Here is a 19,664-nt window from a genome sequence, read left to right as displayed (position 1 = left end):
GGGGCTTTTCCCTCCCCCTGCCCAGGTGACCAGAGCATCCATCTCCCAGGCACCAGGCTTTTGTCATGGAGGCTTTGTTTGTCAAACTGAAACCTCAGTCATGTAGTCCTAACCTTGAGGTTTAACTCCCCTTTTCGCATGCAATGTCTGGATTGGTACTGGCGGGTGTTTGCTGGGGCCCGGGAAGGAAGAATGAAACCTTTTGTGTGCTGAAAAAAGGTGTCATTCTGCCATGCTGGTCCCCAGAAAACACCCGCCAGTACCAATCTGTACTTGCCACCTTCACCTTTCCGTTGGTAAACCAAATCATTGAAATCATAAGGCACCATGGCCTAAATCCAGCTCACCTTTACATGGGGTGCTATTGCTTCCATGACTAATTCTAGCCACATAAATATCATTTGGGGCCCCTTCTGCAGATTTCAGATCATGTCCTTCAGCGAAGAAGAAATACAAAGTGCTGCAACTAGGGAGGAAAAATGTCCAGCATACCTACTGCCTAGGAAATGACCTGCTGGGTGGCACAGAAGCAGAAAGGGATCTTGGAGTCCTAGTGGACTCCAAGATGAACATGAGTCGGCAGTGTGCCAAAGCCATCAGAAAAGCCAATGGCACTTTATTGTGCATCAGCAGATGCATGATGAATAGAGCCAAGAAGGTGATAGTTCCTCTCTATCGGGCGCTGGTCAGACCGCAGTTGGAGTACTGCGTGCAATTCTGGGCACCGCACTTCAAGAGGGATGTGGATAAAATGGAGGTGGTGCAGCACAGGGTGCTGGCGGAGGGGGATGGCTGAGCAAGCTTCCCCCCCACTTCTGGGAGGCAGCGGCAGAACAGGGTGGTGGGTGGCAGAGGGTCCAGAGAAGGGCCACTTGTATGGTTAGGGGCCTGCAGACCAAGCCCTACGAGGAGAGACTAGAGAAACTGGACCTTTTCAGCCTCCGCAAGAGAAGGTTGAGAGGCGACCTTGTGGCTGCCTTTAAGTTCATCACGGGGGCACAGAAGGGAATTGGTGAGGTTTTATTCACCAAGGCGCCCCCGGGGGTTACAAGAAATAATGGCCACAAGCTAGCAGAGAGCAGATTTAGACAGCACATTAGGAAGAACTTCTTCACAGTTCGAGTGGCCAAGATCTGGAACGGGCTCCCAAGGGAGGTGGTGCTCTCCCCTACCCTGGGGGTCTTCAAGAGGAGGTTAGATGCGTATCTAGCTGGGGTCATCTAGACCCAGCACTCTTTCCTGCCTATGCAGGGGGTTGGACTCGATGATCTATTGAGGTCCCTTCCGACCCTAACATCTGTGAATCTATGAATCTATGAAAACCCCATAAGTCTTGGCTCCTGAGCTCTGAGTGCCTCACTCCGTCGAGGCACAGGGCCCTGGAAGGAGAGAGGAGATGCAAGCCCAGAGGCAGGACCAGGCTAATAGGGTGACAGGGGAGGGGCTGCAGTTTGGGGCTTCCCACCAGCCTGTGCTGTGAAAGCTTCACCCCAGGGCAGGACTCCCAGAGTTGCCCCCTGCCCCCTACATAGAGCAGTGCCCCCCAGGCATGGCACAGTGTGAGGGGGCCAGGATGTTCCTGGGTCTGGGGCTACACGTGCAGAGTCTGTACAGCAATCCCAGCATGGGGCCGTGCTGCACCACGCAGACATCCCCTGAGAGACCTCACTGCTCCTTGGGATTCGTCCCCATAACCCTGCACCTGGGGCTGCACTGCCCACGCTACGCCTCACTCCCAGCCTGCTCCTGGTGCCTGCACACACTCTCCTGGGACGCCTTTGGTGCAAGGTCTGACTGAGTCCAGGTCTACTGCAGCCAGGAGATATAAGAGGTTCAAAGGCCTTGGGAGAACGGTGAGGAAAGATTTGCTCATGGTCCATTGGTAGCTGCTGGGGTGAGAGAGCAGGCGCAGGAGTCCCCTGAGGGCCACGGCTGGACACGGCCGGCAGAGCCCTGGGGACAAGCTGCTGGGACAGACAAGGGGCCTGGCTCCCCGGCTGGCATTCGCTCGGTGCCTGCAGCGCTGCAGGGGACAGCGTCTGCGGGCTGCATTGACGGCACTCGAGCACCTCAGTCCTGACTGCGCCCCTGGGGTCGGCCTGCGCCGCCTGGCACGAGGGGTCACACTGAGATTCAGGACACCCTCACACTGGCACAGAGCTCAGCTTTCAGCCTCTGACTGAAGCAGGACTAGCACATTTCCAGTTTCAAAAAAGAGGACACCTGACAGGAAGGAGGGGGTATAATATGATTGCCGGGGGGGGCAGAGATATGTCTGTGCCCTGCCCCTGCCCCTCACTGCCAAGCCACAGCCACCTCAGCCCTGCAGCTGCCTATCACTCCCAACCCACAGTCCTCTGGCACTGCCTGTGCCCTGAGCTCCTGACCCACCGTCCCCTGCCTCCCCGCCCCGGTGCCCCTCACTCCCGTCCTGCAGCCCCCTGCTCCCCGCAGCCCTGCAAGTGTCTCCTGGAGGGCACGCAGCTCCCCCTGCCCCTCCCCAGCTCCCTCCCTGCCGGAGAAGCCGGTGCCTCCCCTGCCCTGCTGCAGCCCAGTGCCGGCGGGGGGGAAACTGCGGTGCTGAGCAGAGCAAAATCCCAAATCCCAGACACTTGGTGATATTAAAAACAAAACACCCAGACAGAGATGGGAGGACCCCAAAGACGACGTGTCTGGGAACACCCAGATGTATTGTAACCCTGGACTGAAGGGACATGGTTTGTCTTTGCTGACCTGCTGGATGAGGAGCCACTTCCCATGAGGGTCCCATGATGCCCTGAGGAAGCGGGGGTCACTATCTCTCTTGCCTCGGGCTGGCAGAGGTTTCTGCATGCAGGGGTTGTGCTGCTGGCTCTGGTTTATTCCTGCAGTGACCACTCTGCTGCCTCCGGGCAGGGGCAGGGCAGTGGGTGCGTTAGCTGGTCTTTAGCTTGGGCTCCCAGTGTGCTAAGCATCAAGCATGGGGGAGGCCTGTTGGCCTGAAATCCATGAGGAGGGTCCCAGGGAAAGCCACTGCTGCCCCCAGCCCTTGCATTTGCTCACACAGGGCTGCCACGTGAATGCCACTTTCTCCTGCAGGTCCCTATTTCCCATGGGCGGTGGCTCTGGCCGTGATTCTGCCCCTTGTCGTTCTCCTGGGCAGTTTCTGCCTCTGGCGGCAGCACCGTGAGAAAGGTAAGTAAGAAAGGGGGGAGACTGTGTGGAGAGGTGAGCTCCTCGGAGATGGGACAGGACAGGATGGACGGGGCTCCATCCACTGCTCTGAGAGGAGCTCCAAGCACCGGGATGGACTGAAGCTGTGGGAGGTCTCTGAGCAGGCCAGACCCCACATCTGAGCCAGGAAAGGGGCCACGTGGATTCACAGCCCTGGAGCTCGGTGAAGAGCCCAGACCGAACACCGCAAGTGCAAAGTGCTGCACCTGGGGAGAAGGCATCACCAACACACCTGGAGGCTGAGGGATGACCTTCTCGGCAGCACAGCAGCAGAAAGGGATCTCGGAGTCATAGCTGACTCCAAGATGAATGTGAGCCGTCGATGTGTTGATGTGATTGGTAGAGCTAACCACACTTTATCATGCATTAGCAGGCGCATGATGAACAGGTCCAGGGAGGTGATGCTCCCCCTCTATAGGGGCTGCACCACCGGGCTGCAGGGGATGTCCAGGGGGCTGCCTGTTTTCAGCCTCTTCGCTTTGGGGGCATGGACTCAAGTTCCTCCGTCCGGTGACCGCGGTGCCTTGATTTGAAGTGAGCGCAGGACAGGAGTGGGTGGAGGGGACCTGCTCCTGTCGGCAGCCCCGCGGCAGTGCTGACAAGTCCTTTGCTGCACAGCAGGGTTTAATTTGAGACCTTGCAGTGATCTCTGCCCGTGTCCACACAACAGGGTCTCCCCGGGGTTTCTCATTTATCCTGGGAAATGAAGACTGCTCTGTGGTTGAGGTGGGGAGGAGGGGAGGAGGCAGTACTTCTCCTTTGCCGAGGTGTAACCTTATTTTCTGTATAAAAGGACTTTTGTGGTATTTTATGCCTGACTCCATTGAAAAATCCCTCCATGGGGAGTGGTACAGAGTCAACACCCTTTCTGTAATAATCCCCAGAGTTTTGCTGAAGACAAAAAAAAAAAAAGCAAAGGGAGGCAAGGGGGCAAGAAAATAGAAAAGGGCAGTGATGCAAAGGAGAGGTCATTCAGGATGGAAAGAGCTGCGCTGTGGAGACACTCCATTTTGAAATGAAATGTAGATTTAATGTCCAGGGTGCTGCATCCAGCTTTGAACCTCCCTCTCATTCTCTCCTCCCCTTCTCTTTCTGCCAAATGTATTTCTCAATGGACAGCAAACCTTTTTTGTGAAGACTGAAATAAAATTAAGGTATTAAATATGTGAGGTTTCTCTTTCTTGGACCTTTCATTTTCCCTGCTGGACAAGGCATGGGATGAAGGGTGCACTTTTGTTCTGCTGTTTTTCATTTGTAGCATGCTCTCCGTGCTGTTGAAATAACCTAGAGGAGTTAATCTCAGCCAGGGTGACTGGGCACTCTGGGGTGCCATCAGATTTTTTTTAATGGTGCCACACAAAATTAGTGCTGCTAGTTGTGTCTAGATCTGCATATGAATCATGAAGAAAATGCAGAAGTTTCAGAAAGGAATCAATAACGTAAATAAATTGCGGCTTTACTCTGCCATGTTTGCTTTGAAAAATCTGTTGGGGTTTTTTTTACTTTTTTAATTCGAAGAATAATAGAAAGTTGCAACAAATGAGCATACTTGCCAAGAATTAGCTCAGTTCACTAACATGCACATTGTATTCACCTGTATTGGCTGGGAATTGAACCCAGGTCTCCTACATGGCAAGTAGGAATTCTACCATTGAACCACCAATGCTTAAGGTAGCAAAATGCATGGTGAGGCCCCAGGAAAGAAAAGGTGATGGTGACTCTTCCCTCCACTCCAGTTCACTCCAAGGAGAAACAAGCCAAAGGTTTTGGGAGCTCTTCAATGCCATGGCCCAAAGCTGATCAATAAGCCCTGGCCACAACTGAAAGAAACAGCCTGCATTGGAAAAGAGGGGAAATGTCACCCTGGGGAAGTGATTGAGCCACCTTTGGTGTGTTTGTTTCTTTGTCTTGCTTGCACAAGGACCCCAAATCCCTTTTTGAGCTCCTGCTTTCCACGCAACTCCCTCCTTTGCTGGGCTGGGTGCTGGGGGATCCTGACCTGCAGTGATTAAAATCATCCGAGAATGTGGGCACCCAAGAGGGGCTGGATGGACATAGCAGATGCCCGCATGTGTGGTGTCTGTGCTACAGACTGGGCATTTGGCTGTTTCTTTCCCTTTTTCTGGATTGATTTTTGCAGTCATCCTTCACTGGCCCCAGGGCAAGAGGGGGGAGATTAAAAAAAAAAAAAAATCCCCATGTTCCAAACCAAACCAGCCAAATCAACTCCAAATCTGTGAGTCTTTGCAGAACCATAAGTGACCTGACTACCGGCAAACATCCTCCAGCCCCATCTGGGACTTCAGATGTCCCCAACTCCTTTGAGGGGCATCCTACATGCTGGGGTTTGGATGCCCCCGAGTTTTGCTTGCCCTCAGCCATATGAATACAAGAGCAAGCTTGGGAGGAGTCTCCCATGTCCATAAAGTGACATAAAGCCAAGATCTCCCCACTCCAGCAGCTAAATTGGAGATGAATTAGGCACTACCTTTGTGGGTACTACACCCCTGCAAGGAAAGCGGTTGTCCCCCGGTGCGACTAGGAAAACTGCCTCGGTGGTCACGATGTTTCCCCCGCCAGGTAAGCAATGACTACACTTGATCTGATTTAATATATAAAGTTAAATATATTCATCCTCCATCACAAACCTTTCATCCTCCATCATAAACCTTTCATCACACAAGAAGAACTGCGCACGTGTTACAAAAAACACACCCATTCCCCCGGGGCTCCACACACCCACCCGCTGCCATAGTCCTTTGGTCCAAAGAAACCCTTTAGGGTTTAAAATCTCAGTTGATTCCCTGTCCTTTTTGCTGTCGATGTTGCTGTCACTCCCACTGCTGCTGATCCTGTCGCCGACCTCCTCGCTGTCATCGGGTCCGCTTATGTCACTGTCCTCTTTATTCTCACTGTCCAGTTCCCCTCCCGTTGGGCTCTGGAGCAGCCTGTGCCAAGCATCTCTCTTCCAGGTGGAGTTGACAGTCTCTTCTCTGTCCTCTCCTGCTGATTTCTGGTAGTGGGACTGGAGCTCACTCAGAAATGTGTTTGCACTTCATCTGATGATCGTGGAGTTAAAAGGAGAGAGAGCCCAGAGCAGAACAGCTTTCATGGGGAGTTTGCCTCCTCTCGGCATCTCCCCTCAGTCAGGAAGAGGAGAGCATGAGTCCCCAGCTCCACGGGCCCAGGGCTTTGTTCTGCATTTTTTAGAACACACTTGTCACACGATCAGTGCTACATGCTCATGCACACATGGCATATCAATGTCACAAATATACATGTACAACACCTGTGGACCAGATCCAGGCCATAGGCTGTATTTTCCCCACCCATGCAACATGGGGGAAGGCAAAGGAGAGGGAAGTTCAAGGAGAGAGCCAAGCCAAACACCTCCGGACTGGCAGAAGCATTGGAGGTGCAAGAAGCACAAGCTGGAGGCTGTGCTGAGATCTGAACTCAGATCACTGGATTCAGAGCTCAGAGGGTTGGCCATTACTGCAGAGGGGGCTCCCCCAGGCCTGCGTGGAAAAGGCTTGGCAGCCAGAGGCCACCCGCCCAGGGCAGCCTGTCCCCAGGATCCTGAGTGTCTGTGGGGAAGAGCTCCTCAAGCTGGTGGGGCAGCCTGACTCAAATCCACTTCTCCAACTGGGCAAGGCTTCGGAAAGAGGTCCTCCAGCCAGCCATGTGTAGCACCCCAAAACTCACAAGTCATTTGGTGCAATAAAGTGTGTTTCATGTTACAGAGCATCTCGCTTGGTTGTAAAGCATGATCATGTTTTCTGTGTGATTGTTGTATATCACGACTCCTACAGGACTGGAGCGGGCCACCTCCCATCCCCCTCCGACCATTGCCCCCAGATTCCTCCACACAACCTGTCACACCAGTTTACGGACTCTCCCCACATCCTGGACCCCCTGGGAATGGATGGGTCTGCATTAGCAGCCTTCAGTGAGGCTGCGTCTTGACTGGGGCCTTGTGATGAGGTCAGAAAAATGATTTAAGGTCAGGCCAGGTGGGCTGGGGGGCTCTCTCTGGTTGTCCCTAGGGTCCCTGGGGCAAAGTGGGCCTCCCCTACTAGCCACAGTGCTAGCTGCCCTACTTGCCTTTGGGCACGCCACCTACCTGACTGCCCTGCCATGTCTTGTTCTTAATTAACATGCTAATCAGGCAGGAGACTGCCCCTTCTTGCCCCGATGCAGGGGGCGCTATCTGCATCTCCGACCCTCCCCTACACTGCAGCCGGAGGCCGAGGCCCTGGTCGAGGGGTCTCAGCTGTGGCGGGCAGAGGAGAGAAGCTCCAGGGGAAAGTGATTAACCTGATCCATCATCAGTGCTGCTGGCCTCATCTCCATGAGTCTGGGGGATGTGCCCCCCCCAGGTCCCAGCTCCCTGTAACATGCTTATCTTGCCCCAGGGCACCGTGCATGTGAAGCTTGAGGAGGTGGCCCTGGAGAAGCTGGCAACTGCTGGGGTTTTGGGAACCTCTTGACTCCTGGCTGGAGCAGCCACAGCCCCATCCTATAGCTGTGTCCCTGGAGGAGGCAGGGCAGGGTGAAACCCCAGACCTTCAGGACGCGTCATCGCCTGTGCCCAAAAGGAGCCCTGCTACAGCAGGAGTCAGGTAATGTGCACATGCAGGGGAGGGCCTGGGTCTGGGTGCCTGAGCGGCGGTCCTGCGTTTGTGGTAAGAGGCTTAAATCTCTGTCCCTTCCCATCTCCAGCATGGGAGGAACCAAGTCTGTGGAGCTGCAGGGATGGGGTGGGAGAGGGCTCTGCGCTGGCAGCAGTCAGGGGAGAGCCCTGCATGCTTCTCGTTGCACATGTGCAGCACCCGGCACAAAGATCCTGTCTCGGCTGGGCCTTGTCATGCTGACAGGTAACAGTCAGTGATCCTGTTCCAGCCACTCCTCTCTCATGTGCTCATGGCCCTCTCTGCTCAGGATCGCACCAGTACAGGTGCTGGGGAAATGGGCTTCCCCGGGGGTGTTTTTAGCTGCTCTCACGCAGTGAACTCCAGGCCTCTGCCCTGCTGATGCTTCCCTTGACACAGAGACCTGGGTCAGCTCCCATGATAACTCCTTGGGCTTGTGCGCCAGACAAGGCCCTTGTCCAGGAGCAGGAGCGTGGCGGTGGGTCTGCCCTTCCAGCAGCACGAGGCCCTGTGCGGCAGTGGAAGACTTTCTTGGGCCAGAGTGTTTTGGTGGGACCAGTGCCCCAACAGAGCAGCTTCTCCTCTTGTCCCGGCATCCCGCTGGAAGCCACTCACACGCCTGGAAGCAGACTGGCCCCGTATTTCCCACACCCTGCCTTAAATCACAGCTTCTGGCACAGCACCAGCCTCCCTTGTCTGCCTCGCACTGCGGTTCTGGCCTGTTCATCAGTGGGAAACTCTCTTTTGCCAGAGCAGTGATGCAGGAATCAGTGCTGCAGCACATCCACTCTTCCTCTTCTCCCCACATCACCCTGGAGACCCTTCTTTTGTTTCCCTCCCCTTTAAACTGTGGGTGCTGACTCTGGAGTCCTGTGCGCGTCCCCCAAGGAGCTACTCTGCACTTGCTCCGTGGTGCGTGGTTCAGTGCTCAGCCCTCGGAGCAGAGAGGAGTCACTGGGGCACATCTCCACCTTCATGGCCAGGGAGGTCTAGTAGGAAGTGGTGAGAGACTTTGCCTCTTCCTTCTCCGTCCTCTCTGAGGCCTGTGGCTGCCCCAAGCAGATAGGAGTCTGGCAGAAGAGCAGGGGTTTCCTGTGCCAGCAGCACCGGGTCCAGCTGTGGCTCCTCTACCCCAGGCAGCAGGTGCAGGGGCCCTGAGCAAGGCTGAGCTGCAGCCTCCCGAGGAAAGGCCTGTGAACCTGGAGCTGCAGAGCACCTCCCCAGGGAGACTGGGGGAGAGGGGTCCCTGCCACCTGGGCCAAGTGCAGAAGGTGCAGAGCAGGTCTCCGAAGCAGGAGAGCATGGGGGGAGCAGGGCACCAGGTGCAGATGGGCGTGGGAGGGCAGCTGGGGAGAGTCCAGACCTGCAGGGAAGAGCTGGGCGATCTGAGAGACCTGAAGAGCTACAAGGGGAAGCTTCACTGGCAGCAGAGGCACATTCACACTCAGCAGGAGAGGAGGGACTCTGGGGAAAGCAGGAGCTGGCTTCCTCGTGCAAGTAGCCAGGAGTGCCAGCACTGGAAGGTCTGGTCAGAGTTGGTGGAGCCAGAGCTCCCTGCCTCTGGAAGCGCTGCCTTGGCTGCCTCTAGGGGCTGACCAGGCAGAAGCTTTTTAGACCAGAGGATCCAGGAAAGAGCCCCCGGGTCCTCTGCGACCCGGCCAGTGCCGGGGAGAGCGGGGCCAGGTTCTCTGCAGCTGAGCTTACCCAGGTCCCTGGGATGCAGGCAGCGGCAGGGCAGGCTCGCGGGCGGCTGCTTGCTCGGAGTGAGCAGCATGCCCCATGGGTGCAGGGAAAGCCCGTGTCTGCACAACACGCAGGAAAGTGCAATGAATCCGAGTCCCAGTCCCCTCGCAGTAGTGTCCGATGGGGATCCTCAGAGTGGATCCGGCCTGGCTGTCTGGAGGATCTCCCGCCTGCCCCGGGGCAGCCGGGCGGGGAGCACTACGGGGAATTTGGGGTGGCTGCAGCTAGCTGTTCTGCTAACACAACTGCAGCCGGTGGTCGGGGCACGACCGGTGCGCGCGGGGCGGGGAGAGGAGAGGAGAGGAGAGGAGAGGAGCACCCCCGGGCTGGCGGCGCTTTGCGGAGGACCCCGGGGGGGCGGGGCTGCAGGAGCCGCGTGCTCGGTCCCACTCTCTGCGCTGTGCCCCCATTGGCTGAGGCTTGTACAGGGGCGGGGCTTCTTTTTCTTGCTTTCGATGTCACTGAGGTGTCACCGGACTAGCGGCGCCGCTCCCCCGGGCCGGGCTCTGCCGCGATCCAGCCGGGCACACGCGTGCCTGCCGCAGCCCCGGGCCGTGCCCTGCCCCGCCCCGCCCCGCCCCGCGCTGCCTCCTCCCTGCCGGCCCGGCCCGGCCCGGCCCTGGCGCGGTGCGGTGCGGTGCGGCACGTCCCGCAGGGCCCAGCCCGGCGCGGGGCAGCGCTGGGGCGTGCCGTGCCCGAGGGCCGCGGGCTGCCGGGCGCTCAGCTGGGGGCAGCGCGCGCTGCTCTGGGGCTGCTCCCAGCGCTGGAGCAGCCTCGGGCCCCGCTCCGCCTCCGCCACCGCCACCGCCGCGGGGTCTGCCGGCCCCACCCGGCCCGTGCGCGGGCCCCGGGGCAGTCACCGCCACGGCAGCAGTGCCCGGCGGGACAGCGGCGTCCTGGGGACAAGGGGGGACAAGAGCTGCGCACTGGACCCCGTAGTGTCCAGAGAGCCCAGACCACCTAGCACCCCCTTCTCCTCCCCACCAGCCCCAGACCTACTAGCACCCTCCCAGCATCCCCCATTACTTCAGTGTCTCCTGGTTTCCTCCAGTGCATCCCAGCATCCCCCATTACCCCAGTGCCTCCCGGTATCCCCCAGTGCCTCCCAGCACCCTCCCAGGAGCTCCCATAACCCCCAGTATGCTCCCCAGCATGCCCCAGTACCTCCTAGTATTTTCCAATAATCTCCCAGTACACTCCCAGGACCTCCCATTACCCCCAGTGCCTCTCACTATCCTTCAGTACATCCCTGCACCCTCATAGGATTTTGTATTACCCAGAGTGCCTCCCAGTACCCCCAGTAGATACCACTACCCTCCCAGGATCCCCCATTACCTCCAGTGCCTCTCAGTATTACCCAGTGGATCCCAGCACCTTCCCAGGGTCCCCCATTTCCACAGTGCTTCCCAGTATCCCCCAGTAGCCCCCAATATGGTGCCAGGGTTGGTCCCAGCAGGCCAACTGACAGCCCATTAGCCCATTCCTTATTCAGGCCAGGTTCTTTGAGTAGATGGGATGTTTTATATTAGACTGAGTCATTGGAAAAAAGTTCTTAGTAAACTTTCTGGCACAATCCTTATTCGATTGGAATAATTCCAGTCAAATTTATCATTCAGTAATTCGAATGATATGGAAATGGAATCATTTATTCCAGTGTCCCCTTATTCGATTCCACAATCCAAGTACTTAGTGCAGTGGCATGGGGGTGGGGGTGGGGGTGGGGGGCAGTCAGTTGGCAGCTGGGCAGGGCCGTGTCACACTTTGAGCCAGGCAGGATGGCACTCGGGGGTCTTCAGGACAGTCTCTTGGTGGCATCAACAGGAAATTTGGGGTGGACTGAGAAGTATTTTGCCTCCAAATCCCAATTATTCATTTACAGGGGTGTAGGTTGTAGCCATGTTGGTTTAAGGACATAGGCAGGCAAGGTTCTTTGGGTGAATTTGATATCTTTTATTAGACCAACTTAAATAGTTGGGGGAAAGAAACTTAGCAAGCTTTTGGGTTTAAAAACCTGTCATCAGGCTGAGGAAGCCTCTACAGTTGGTGTGTGCTCTTCCTGGATGGCAGGAATAGCAACGAAGCCAGAGGCTGGGCTGGTCTGCATGGAAGACAGGCCGTCAGTGAAGATGTAAGTTGAGTCAGTGGGTGGGAGACGGGCTGGGTGGCGGGGAGAAGGGGGATGCATGTAGTAGTTAAATAGTGGGACAGTACCTGGGGAGTCAGAGGTCAGGCAGGATGTAACGTGTCATAAATCCAATGTCTATATTTAGTCCATGATGTTTTGTATCCAGAAGGTTGATGAAGTGAAGTTCGTAGGCTCGTCTCTGAGAAGTGTTGTGTAAGTTCCCTTTGAGGATTAGACCTGCGAGACTGGAGAGAGAGTGGTTTTCTTGTGAGAAGTGTGCCCCACCGCTCATTGGGAATTCCTGTCTTTGATAGATTGTCGGTGAGCGCTCGTTCTGGTGCGCAGGTGTTGTTTGGTCTCTCATTTATTCATGTAGGGCTGTCTTCCTGACACAGAGCTGGTGAGGGGGTGGGGTGGCAGGGCTGCAGGTCGGGAGTGAGGGGTGTCCCAGCGACCTGCAGAGGGATTGGGATTGAGAGCATGGTCAGGGGTAGAAAGGTAAGAAAGATTTATTGACTTAACAAAAATACAACCACGCGAAGTAACAAAACAAACAACGACAGACAAAAGCAATTCACATTGGCAACTTATTGGCAGTCCTCTCTGATGCCTGATACACAGCAACCTTCTTTTCCTCAAAGATCAGTGAAGTCAGGCGTCCCCGAACGACACTGTCCAAAGGGGTACCGGAAAGGACCCTGGGATGCAGTTCTTGGGCTCTTCGAGGTCCACGGGCCCACTGATCCGGGCAACAGCTACTAATTCTTTTACAGAGCTGTATCTTCCTTCCGCCTGGTTTCCAAATATTCCAGCTCATTTAAAGCTTCTGAATGGTTCTGATCACGTACAACCACTCAGATTCCTTTTACTTAACTGTCCTTAGACTGACCAATAGCAGTACAAGCCTTGCATTCCTTTGGTAAGGTAATTTTAACTATGCCACATGGCCTTACTACTTCAAGGCTTTGCTAAATTTACTAGGCCTTACTTTATACAAGTCCTCACTACATCTTAATCTTTAATTAGGTTTTTAGCAACAACATATAGCTTAATATCTAAACAAATACAGAAAAACACTTAGTTTAATCTTCATAGAGCCTTCAGCAAGCACCTTTATCACACAGACATAATTTCAGCTGTCACAAGGGGCACCGGCAGGGCTGGGGGGTCAGGGCGCAGAGCAGTGTGGTAGCACACGTGGGTGTAGGCTGGATGTGCAGCTCCATCCTGTGTCACTGAGGACCTATGTAAACATTTTCTGTTGAAGTGTGAGCTGGTTTGTGATGCTGCTGCCACTGTCAGCACGACTCCACCTTACTCAGGCGTTCACCGAGGGTTGAGCCCCAGCCTCTGTTCGCTATTGAGACTCAGTCACAGTTCACTGTAAAATTTGTCAAAAAGCCACACCTGGCCACAGGAAGCAACAAATCAGTGTGTCTGTAGGAGATGTACCCGTCCCCTTTGTGACTCCCCCCAGTCCCACCATGCAACTCTGACCACAAGTTCTACTTCCTGTTTTCGTTACCAAAGCAAGCACACAGCCCACCTGCCCACACACGTACACACACACACACATCCACCCCCCCACCCCACTGTCTGTGACACACAGGGGCACACACATTCTGCAAGGGTTTGGGAAACACACACACATGCTCAACACAAGTCTCTGCAGGCCACACATATACAACCCAAGTGTCCCGGACACCCATGCACAGACAGACACCTCTGAGATGCACCTGGTTCTGGGGTAGGCGCCAGGGGCTGTGTACAGCAGGGCCCCTAATGCAGTTGGGGCCCGGGCTGAGAGAGGCTTGGATGCCTGGGCTCTCTGGGAAGGGGAGGAGAGAGCATGGGGGACTGGGAGCCTGGACACCTGGGTTCTTCCTGTTCTCCCCTCAAATCCCCCACCCTGGAGGATGTCAGAGAGGGACTGAGTCCTAAGTTGCACTCCAGTGCCCAGCCATGCTGCCTTGCACTGCGTCTGTGCCAGGGCCCGTTGTCTCCACCCACCCTGGGCACCAGGTCACACCTGCATCTACCTCCAGGCTTCCAGTTGCACCCCTTCTCCCCCAGCACCCAGCTGCCCCACTTTTCTCCCCATCGTGGTAGTGTGCATGTGATGGGAGGCAGCAGACATGGGCATGGGGGAGAGATGGCTCTCCCCAGAGCAGAGGGTAGCACATGCATGCAGAACCAGGTATCCATGGACAGGATGGTGGGGGCAGGGGTCAAAGGACATGTGCATTGGGCTGGAGGGGTGCAAGGGGAGGGGTAGTGGAGCAGAGACCCCCCTGCTGCCCCCCAGCTCCAGCTAGTGACTCCCTGAGGGAAGTGGAGGGGGTCTCATGCCTGTCTGTGAACCTCCCACTGCTGCCCCCGAGCTGTGGATGAGCTCAGGACCCCCAGCCAACTGCATCTGGGAGGCAACCAGGAGCCTCCAGCCATCAGCCACTCAAGGCTGTGGCCCAAGGGGGGCAAATCCACTCCCCAAACTGGAACTGACCCCCCCACACACACACTGGGGCCCTCCACAGTGCCAGCAGGCCCAGGGCTGGGGCCTTTGGGTCCAGAGGGACTGGGGGGGGGGGTGGGAGGGTATAACCCCCCAAACACCTGGATAAATCAGGGTGCAGTGATTGAGTACTTCCCATCACGGGGCTGTGGGTCAGGAGTGAGGAGCACCAGCAAGGGTGCAGGGGGAGGGGCTGTGGGTCAGGAGTGAGGGGCATCAGCAGGGCTGGGGGGGAGGGGGCTGCAGTTGGGAGTGAGGGGCACTGGCAGAGCTCTGGGGGGAGGCACTGGGGTCGGGAGTGAAGAGCACTAGCAGGGCTGGGGGGTGAAAGCAGAAGGGTCCATTAACACAAGAGGGTGGGGGCTGGGTGTGGAGCTGGATCCTGAGCAGGACAGAAGTAAAGTTTTGTGTTAAAGTGTGTGAACTTTTGGCAAAGCAGGAGTTGAGAGTCCCAGGGGGCGAGGACTAGACCCCCAGGCATGAGGGCTGGGTGGGCAGTGACTGCGGGGACTCAGATGTCCATGTGGGGAGAGCCGTGGGGTGCAGCGACCAGGCCCCGTCACGCCCCTGGTGCAGGCAGGGCTTGGGCTGGCTGGGGCACACGCTGGTGGCACCTCTGGGGCTGCAGTGGGGTCCCTGCTCTGGGCAGCTGCAGCATCCCCTGCTCGGGCTCTGCTCCCGGGCCTCACTGCCCCGAGGGGAGGCTCCCGGTGCCGCACTGCACCCGCACAGAGAAGCACCGCTCTGCTTTCCAGCCTAGACTCATCCTGGATGGTTTCACCTGCCCCTTGCTCCCCCTACCTTTGGCTTCCCCAATGCTGTAGTTGTGTCCCGTCAGCCTTGTCCTCTGTGAATAGAGACCCCAGCTGTCCCAGTGCTGCCCCCCCACCCCCCATGGTTTTAGCTCTGCCCCTGCCCAGCCTGGCAGCCCTGGGGGGCATCTGCTTCCTGGGGCTGTGACCCTTACCAGGGCCTGGATCTGTGCGTTTCAGGGTCTCGCACTCTCCAGTCCATGGAGCTGCAGAAAGACGGCAGCACTGGAGGCTACATGCGGTTCAGCTGAGATGGGGCAGATTTCATCAGCTATGACCCGAGAACACACACCTGGGTAGCAGGAACAACGCAGGCCCAGGTCACCCAGCGCAGGTGGAATGAGGATAAGGCCATGCTTTAGCATGCAGGAGCCTGCCTGGAGGAGACCTGCAGCAAGTGGCTGCGGCAGTACCTGCAGCACGGGAAGGCAGCGCTGCAGAGCAGTGAGTCCCGGTGTCACCGCCCAGGACAGCACTGACCGGGCGCCCCCTCACCCCAGGGAATGCCTGCCCCATCCCCCTGTGTCCAGGATGGCGACCACTGCTTCTTGGTCTTGCTGCTGGGCGAGACCCCAGCACAGCTGTAGGACACGGTGCCCCTGTCCCTGCTCTGGTCAGGCCTCCCAGCTGGGCAGAGCCCACGTGGTGTCCCTGCCCTGGCCGTGTGTCTGAGAACCAGAGATCAGCTGTGTCGAACCCTGTTCCTGCAGCCCTGAGCCCAGCGCAGCCGTGTCTACCGTCCCCCACACTCCTTCCCCAACACTGCCTGCTCCTGCCTCAAATGGGCGCTGGAGCCAGTTTGTGTGGCCCGGTGCAGGCCCAGCCCGGGCTCCTGGCAGGGGTGCTGAGGGCCCAACAGGGCAGTCACTCTAGCAGGGGTCTCCTCCCTCCCAGAGCGTCCCGTGGCACAGGTGAGCGACAAGCCATCATCCTGGGGCGGACGCACCGCCCTAGCCTGCCAGGTCCATGGCTTCTGCCCCAAGGACGTGGCTGCCGTCTGGCTGAAAAATGGGGAGGTGCAGCCCCAGGAGACGAGCCATGCAGGGGTCCTTCCCAGCGGAGATGGGACCTACCAGACCTGGGCCACCATCGAGATTGACCCGAGCAGCAACCACAACTACGCCTGCAGCGTGGGGCACGAGAGCCTGGGGGCAGCTCTGAGAGTGGCCTGGGACAAGGGCCGGACGGGTGAGTGACCCCCGCACGGGGAGGGAGAAGAAACGTGGTGCTCAGGAGGGAGGAGCTGACTGACCCCACTGAGCAGGGAGGAATTGGGGGGTCAGAGGATGCAGGGGTACTGATGGGGAGGGGGGACTGGGCCCATGCAGCGTTGGCAACAGGTCTGGGGGTTCCCCTCACTCACAGACCCCTTCCCTCTTCCAGAGTCCAACCCAATGCTGACTGGGCATCATTACTGGTGTTGTGTGGGTCATTGCAGGTGTTTACTGCCACAGTAAGTGCTAGGAAAAGCCCTTGGAGCCAGGCCGTGCCCAGGCCTTGGTGCAGGGGAGCAGGAAGGGCTCATCACTGCTGTGCCTGGGACCTGGGAGGACAGTGCATTCTCCAGCTGCTCTGGGCTCCCAGGCCCACATGTCCCAGGGGTGGCAGCAACTGGGGCTGGGGACAGGTCTCACCCTCGCTTCCGTAGAGCTAGCAGCTCCGGCTGGGTGTGGGGCCACGGAGCTCCTGGAAATCCCACCCCCTTGGCGTGAGCTCTGGGTGAGGGGCAGGAGCAGGGTCAGCCCAGGGGTGCGGAGCAGGGGGTCAGCCCTGGCCAGCCCCTGGCACCTGGCACTTGGTCCCCATGGCTGCAGGGCAGGGGCAGTGCAAAGGGCTCCTGACTTCACTGCCAACAGCTCCTGTCTCCCTAGCTGTCCTGTGCCCTGGGGTGCCGAGGGGGCCAAGTGCCAGGAGAGCTGTGTGACCATGGGTCTGCACCAGCCCTTGTGCTCCTGGGGGAGAGGGGCAGAGCGGGGGTGTCTGATGACATCCCAGGAAGCCTGGGAAGGGGCTGCAGCCCAGGCACTGCTGGGAGCAGAGCTGGCGCAGCGCAGGGGACCCCACAGTGGGCGGTGTGTTGGGGGGGGCATCTCCTCCCCTCGGTGCAGGGAGTGACCCCGGGTGGAGCTGAGTGCCAGGTCAGTGTCTGCCCACTGCTGCCGTCCCTCCAGCTGCTACGTCTCCTGTGTCTCGTTTCCAGTTTAACGGATCCAGGTGGAGCCTGCGCTGCCTCCGGAGGGGCCCAGGGAGGAGGAGCGGGAACAGCAAAAAACATGGAGCGCCAGCCCATTCACACCTTTCAAACACCTTCATTTCAGCCTTGATTTAGCCCATAAACCTGCACTTATTTCACCCTTGCCCAGGCCTTATCTTGCCAGAGCAGAGATCCTTGCTGTGGGGTTGCAAATAGCTGGCATATGAAATGAGAGCAGCTTGGCTGCAGCCGGCCAGGGCAATGGGGTGGGATTTGGGTGCTGCTTGTTGCAGGTTTGGACCCGAGTTTCCTTTTTATTACAAGAACAGGCAGAGGTGAGATGTCCTTGGTGATGATTCTCCCCAGGCAGATGGGCAGGGCGTACACTGCACGGGGCAGTGCCTGGCCCTAGGGCAGCGGTGCTCAACCTTTTGGCCAGCTGAGCAATTGGGGCTGTCTGCAGCCGTACTGGGCTGTGGTACCTGGCCCCAGCCCTGTCTGCCCCCACGTGCTGGGGTTGGGTCCTGGGGGGCCAGGCACCCATTCTGCCCTCTGCATCAGGGTTCAAATGCTGCTCCCCTGCCCTGCTGCAAATATCCATGCTGTGAGGAGTGCCATAGGCTGGACACCCTGTCCCCATGGTGCAGAGGTGCTCCCCCTGCCCTGGAGTATCCCTGTGCTGAGTTGATGGCATGTTCAGCCTCAGCCTATTTTTCCAGGGCGGTTCAGCGTGTGGGGTTGCTTTGTGCTGCTCCAGCTTGCTCCGTGCACAGCACCTGGTCCCTTCAGCCTGGGATGACCCCAGGATGGCCATGGGCACAGGACACACAAAAGCCTGATATAAAGCAGCTTGTGGTCTAGCCGGGCACCAGGTGCCTGGACAGTCCCAGGTCAGGGCACTGGCAGAGGAGGCCAAATGCTCTGACCTTTGACCCTGGACATTGCTTTGGACAATGCGATCCTTTTTCCCTTTTCTTCCCTTTTTTTCCTTGGGGTTGGGGGTGCCAGGTGAGGAGAGTGTAACAGCTTCTTCTGTATGTACATAATGAAGTGTACATCTGTGTGTGTGGCTGTATGTTCGCTTATAAATTGACAATGGCTAATCCTGTCTGCTGGAAACCTTCCAAAGTCACTGAATACCATCCAAAGAAAATGATAGGTGGGTTAATTTTTACTTGACCCTTTTTGGGGCTTCCAGTGACTGGGATTACTTCACTTCTCAGACAGCAACCTGGTACCACTGCATTTTGGATAGTTATTTCAATTATATTGTCATTATTATATGGATCTATTTTTTTCCACTCCACATTAAATGTTAAATATGTTGTACTAGATTCTTTAAAAATAAACAATATTTTTTACCTTAATGTGTTGTACTAAGCTCTTTGAAATGAACACACACTGCAATTACAGGAATAATGGCCCAGGGAAGAGCGGGCACTTCAGGTAGTTAGAAAATAAATGTGCACCGAGGGTTGTGCTCACACACGTGTGCGCTGTTGGGTTTGTCTCCCCCCAGCCCCTGTGCGAAGGTCTCTGGCCGGGCAGGGCCCGCACAGGGTGGGGTTGGGGTGCTGGAGGTCCCTGCTCTCTGCCGTCCCCCAGCAGCACCCCCGTCCCACCGCGTCCCCCCGGCCAGGCCTGGTCTGAGCCTGCTGCTGGGGGTGGCCCAGCTGCGTCCTGTGTCTGTATGGGAACTGCCCCCGGGGCAGGCGGTGCCAGGCAGTGCCTGTCTATGGGCAGCGGGTCTGTGTGAGGACAGGACCCTCCTGCTGCTGTGGGGTCACTGCCCACCATCCCCCCACCCTAAGTAGCCCCCACACTGGGACTGGGAAGCCAGGAGAGACAGGGCCAGGCCCAGAGAAGAACAACTCGTGCCTGCGTGAGCTCTTTATTGCACAAAACCCCTGGCACAGCCCAGCCCCGGCTCCCAGACCCCTGCCCCAGGAGCCCCCAACATGCAGGTAACTGCAGGCTCCCGCAGTGGGGCAGAGCAGAGCCCCCCCCCCACATCCTCCCTGCTCCCTCCTCCCCCAACACCTTCCCCCAGGACAGATGCCCGCTCCCTGCCAGGCTACAGCCCCACGGGGATGCACAGGGCTCCTTCCCTGGGTGGGGGTCACTCTCGCGCTGCCCCTGCCCAGGGGTTGTAGGGCCCTGAGCTATGAGCTTGGCCTGCAGCCCCTGCTCCATCCTGTCCATCTGGAGCAGGGCCATGGGCAGCTCACCCACTGGAGGGGCAGGCAGGGCCCCCCCACATCCTGATGCTCCTTGAGGCAGCTGGGGTGGGCATGGCCGCTGCACACGGCTGCGTCTCCTCCTCGATGCCAAAGCTGTGCAGTCTCCATGGTGGGCACGGCCTCATGGCCACCCGTGCAGAGCAGGCGGTGGGGTCCTGGATAGCGGCAGCATG

General features: G+C 57.5%; 1 protein-coding gene and 1 non-coding gene across 2 annotated transcripts; one reads left to right on the top strand and one right to left on the bottom strand.

Annotated features, from left to right (window-relative positions):
* Window positions 1-4,808: 4,808 nt before the first annotated feature.
* Window positions 4,809-4,879, bottom strand: TRNAG-GCC (transfer RNA glycine (anticodon GCC)). Its single transcript has one exon. It is a non-coding gene; the product is annotated as a tRNA-Gly (tRNA).
* Window positions 4,880-5,777: 898 nt separating this feature from the next.
* LOC132249551 (major histocompatibility complex class I-related gene protein-like) lies at window positions 5,778-18,618 on the top strand. Its single transcript, XM_059724913.1, has 4 exons — window positions 5,778-5,793; window positions 15,931-16,245; window positions 16,441-16,510; window positions 17,258-18,618. The coding sequence occupies exons 1-4, from the start codon at window positions 5,778-5,780 to the stop codon at window positions 17,379-17,381; spliced, it is 525 nt and encodes a 174-aa protein (XP_059580896.1). The 3' UTR covers window positions 17,382-18,618.
* The last annotated feature ends 1,046 nt before the right edge of the window (window positions 18,619-19,664 follow it).

Source organism: Alligator mississippiensis, chromosome 1 (genome assembly GCF_030867095.1).
Source record: "Alligator mississippiensis isolate rAllMis1 chromosome 1, rAllMis1, whole genome shotgun sequence".
NCBI lineage: Eukaryota > Metazoa > Chordata > Crocodylia > Alligatoridae > Alligator > Alligator mississippiensis.
The sequence above is the reverse complement of the archived record's forward strand: the minus strand, read 5'-3'. Positions and strand labels throughout refer to the sequence as shown.

What these genes read in the sequence shown, in the direction of transcription:
- LOC132249551 (XM_059724913.1), top strand. An exon ending in CTGGGACAAGGGCCGGACGG is followed by an intron (nt 16,246 to 16,440) that starts GTGAGTGACCCC and finishes TCCCTCTTCCAG; the next exon opens with AGTCCAACCCAATGCTGACT. An exon ending in TGCAGGTGTTTACTGCCACA is followed by an intron (nt 16,511 to 17,257) that starts GTAAGTGCTAGG and finishes TCTCGTTTCCAG; the next exon opens with TTTAACGGATCCAGGTGGAG.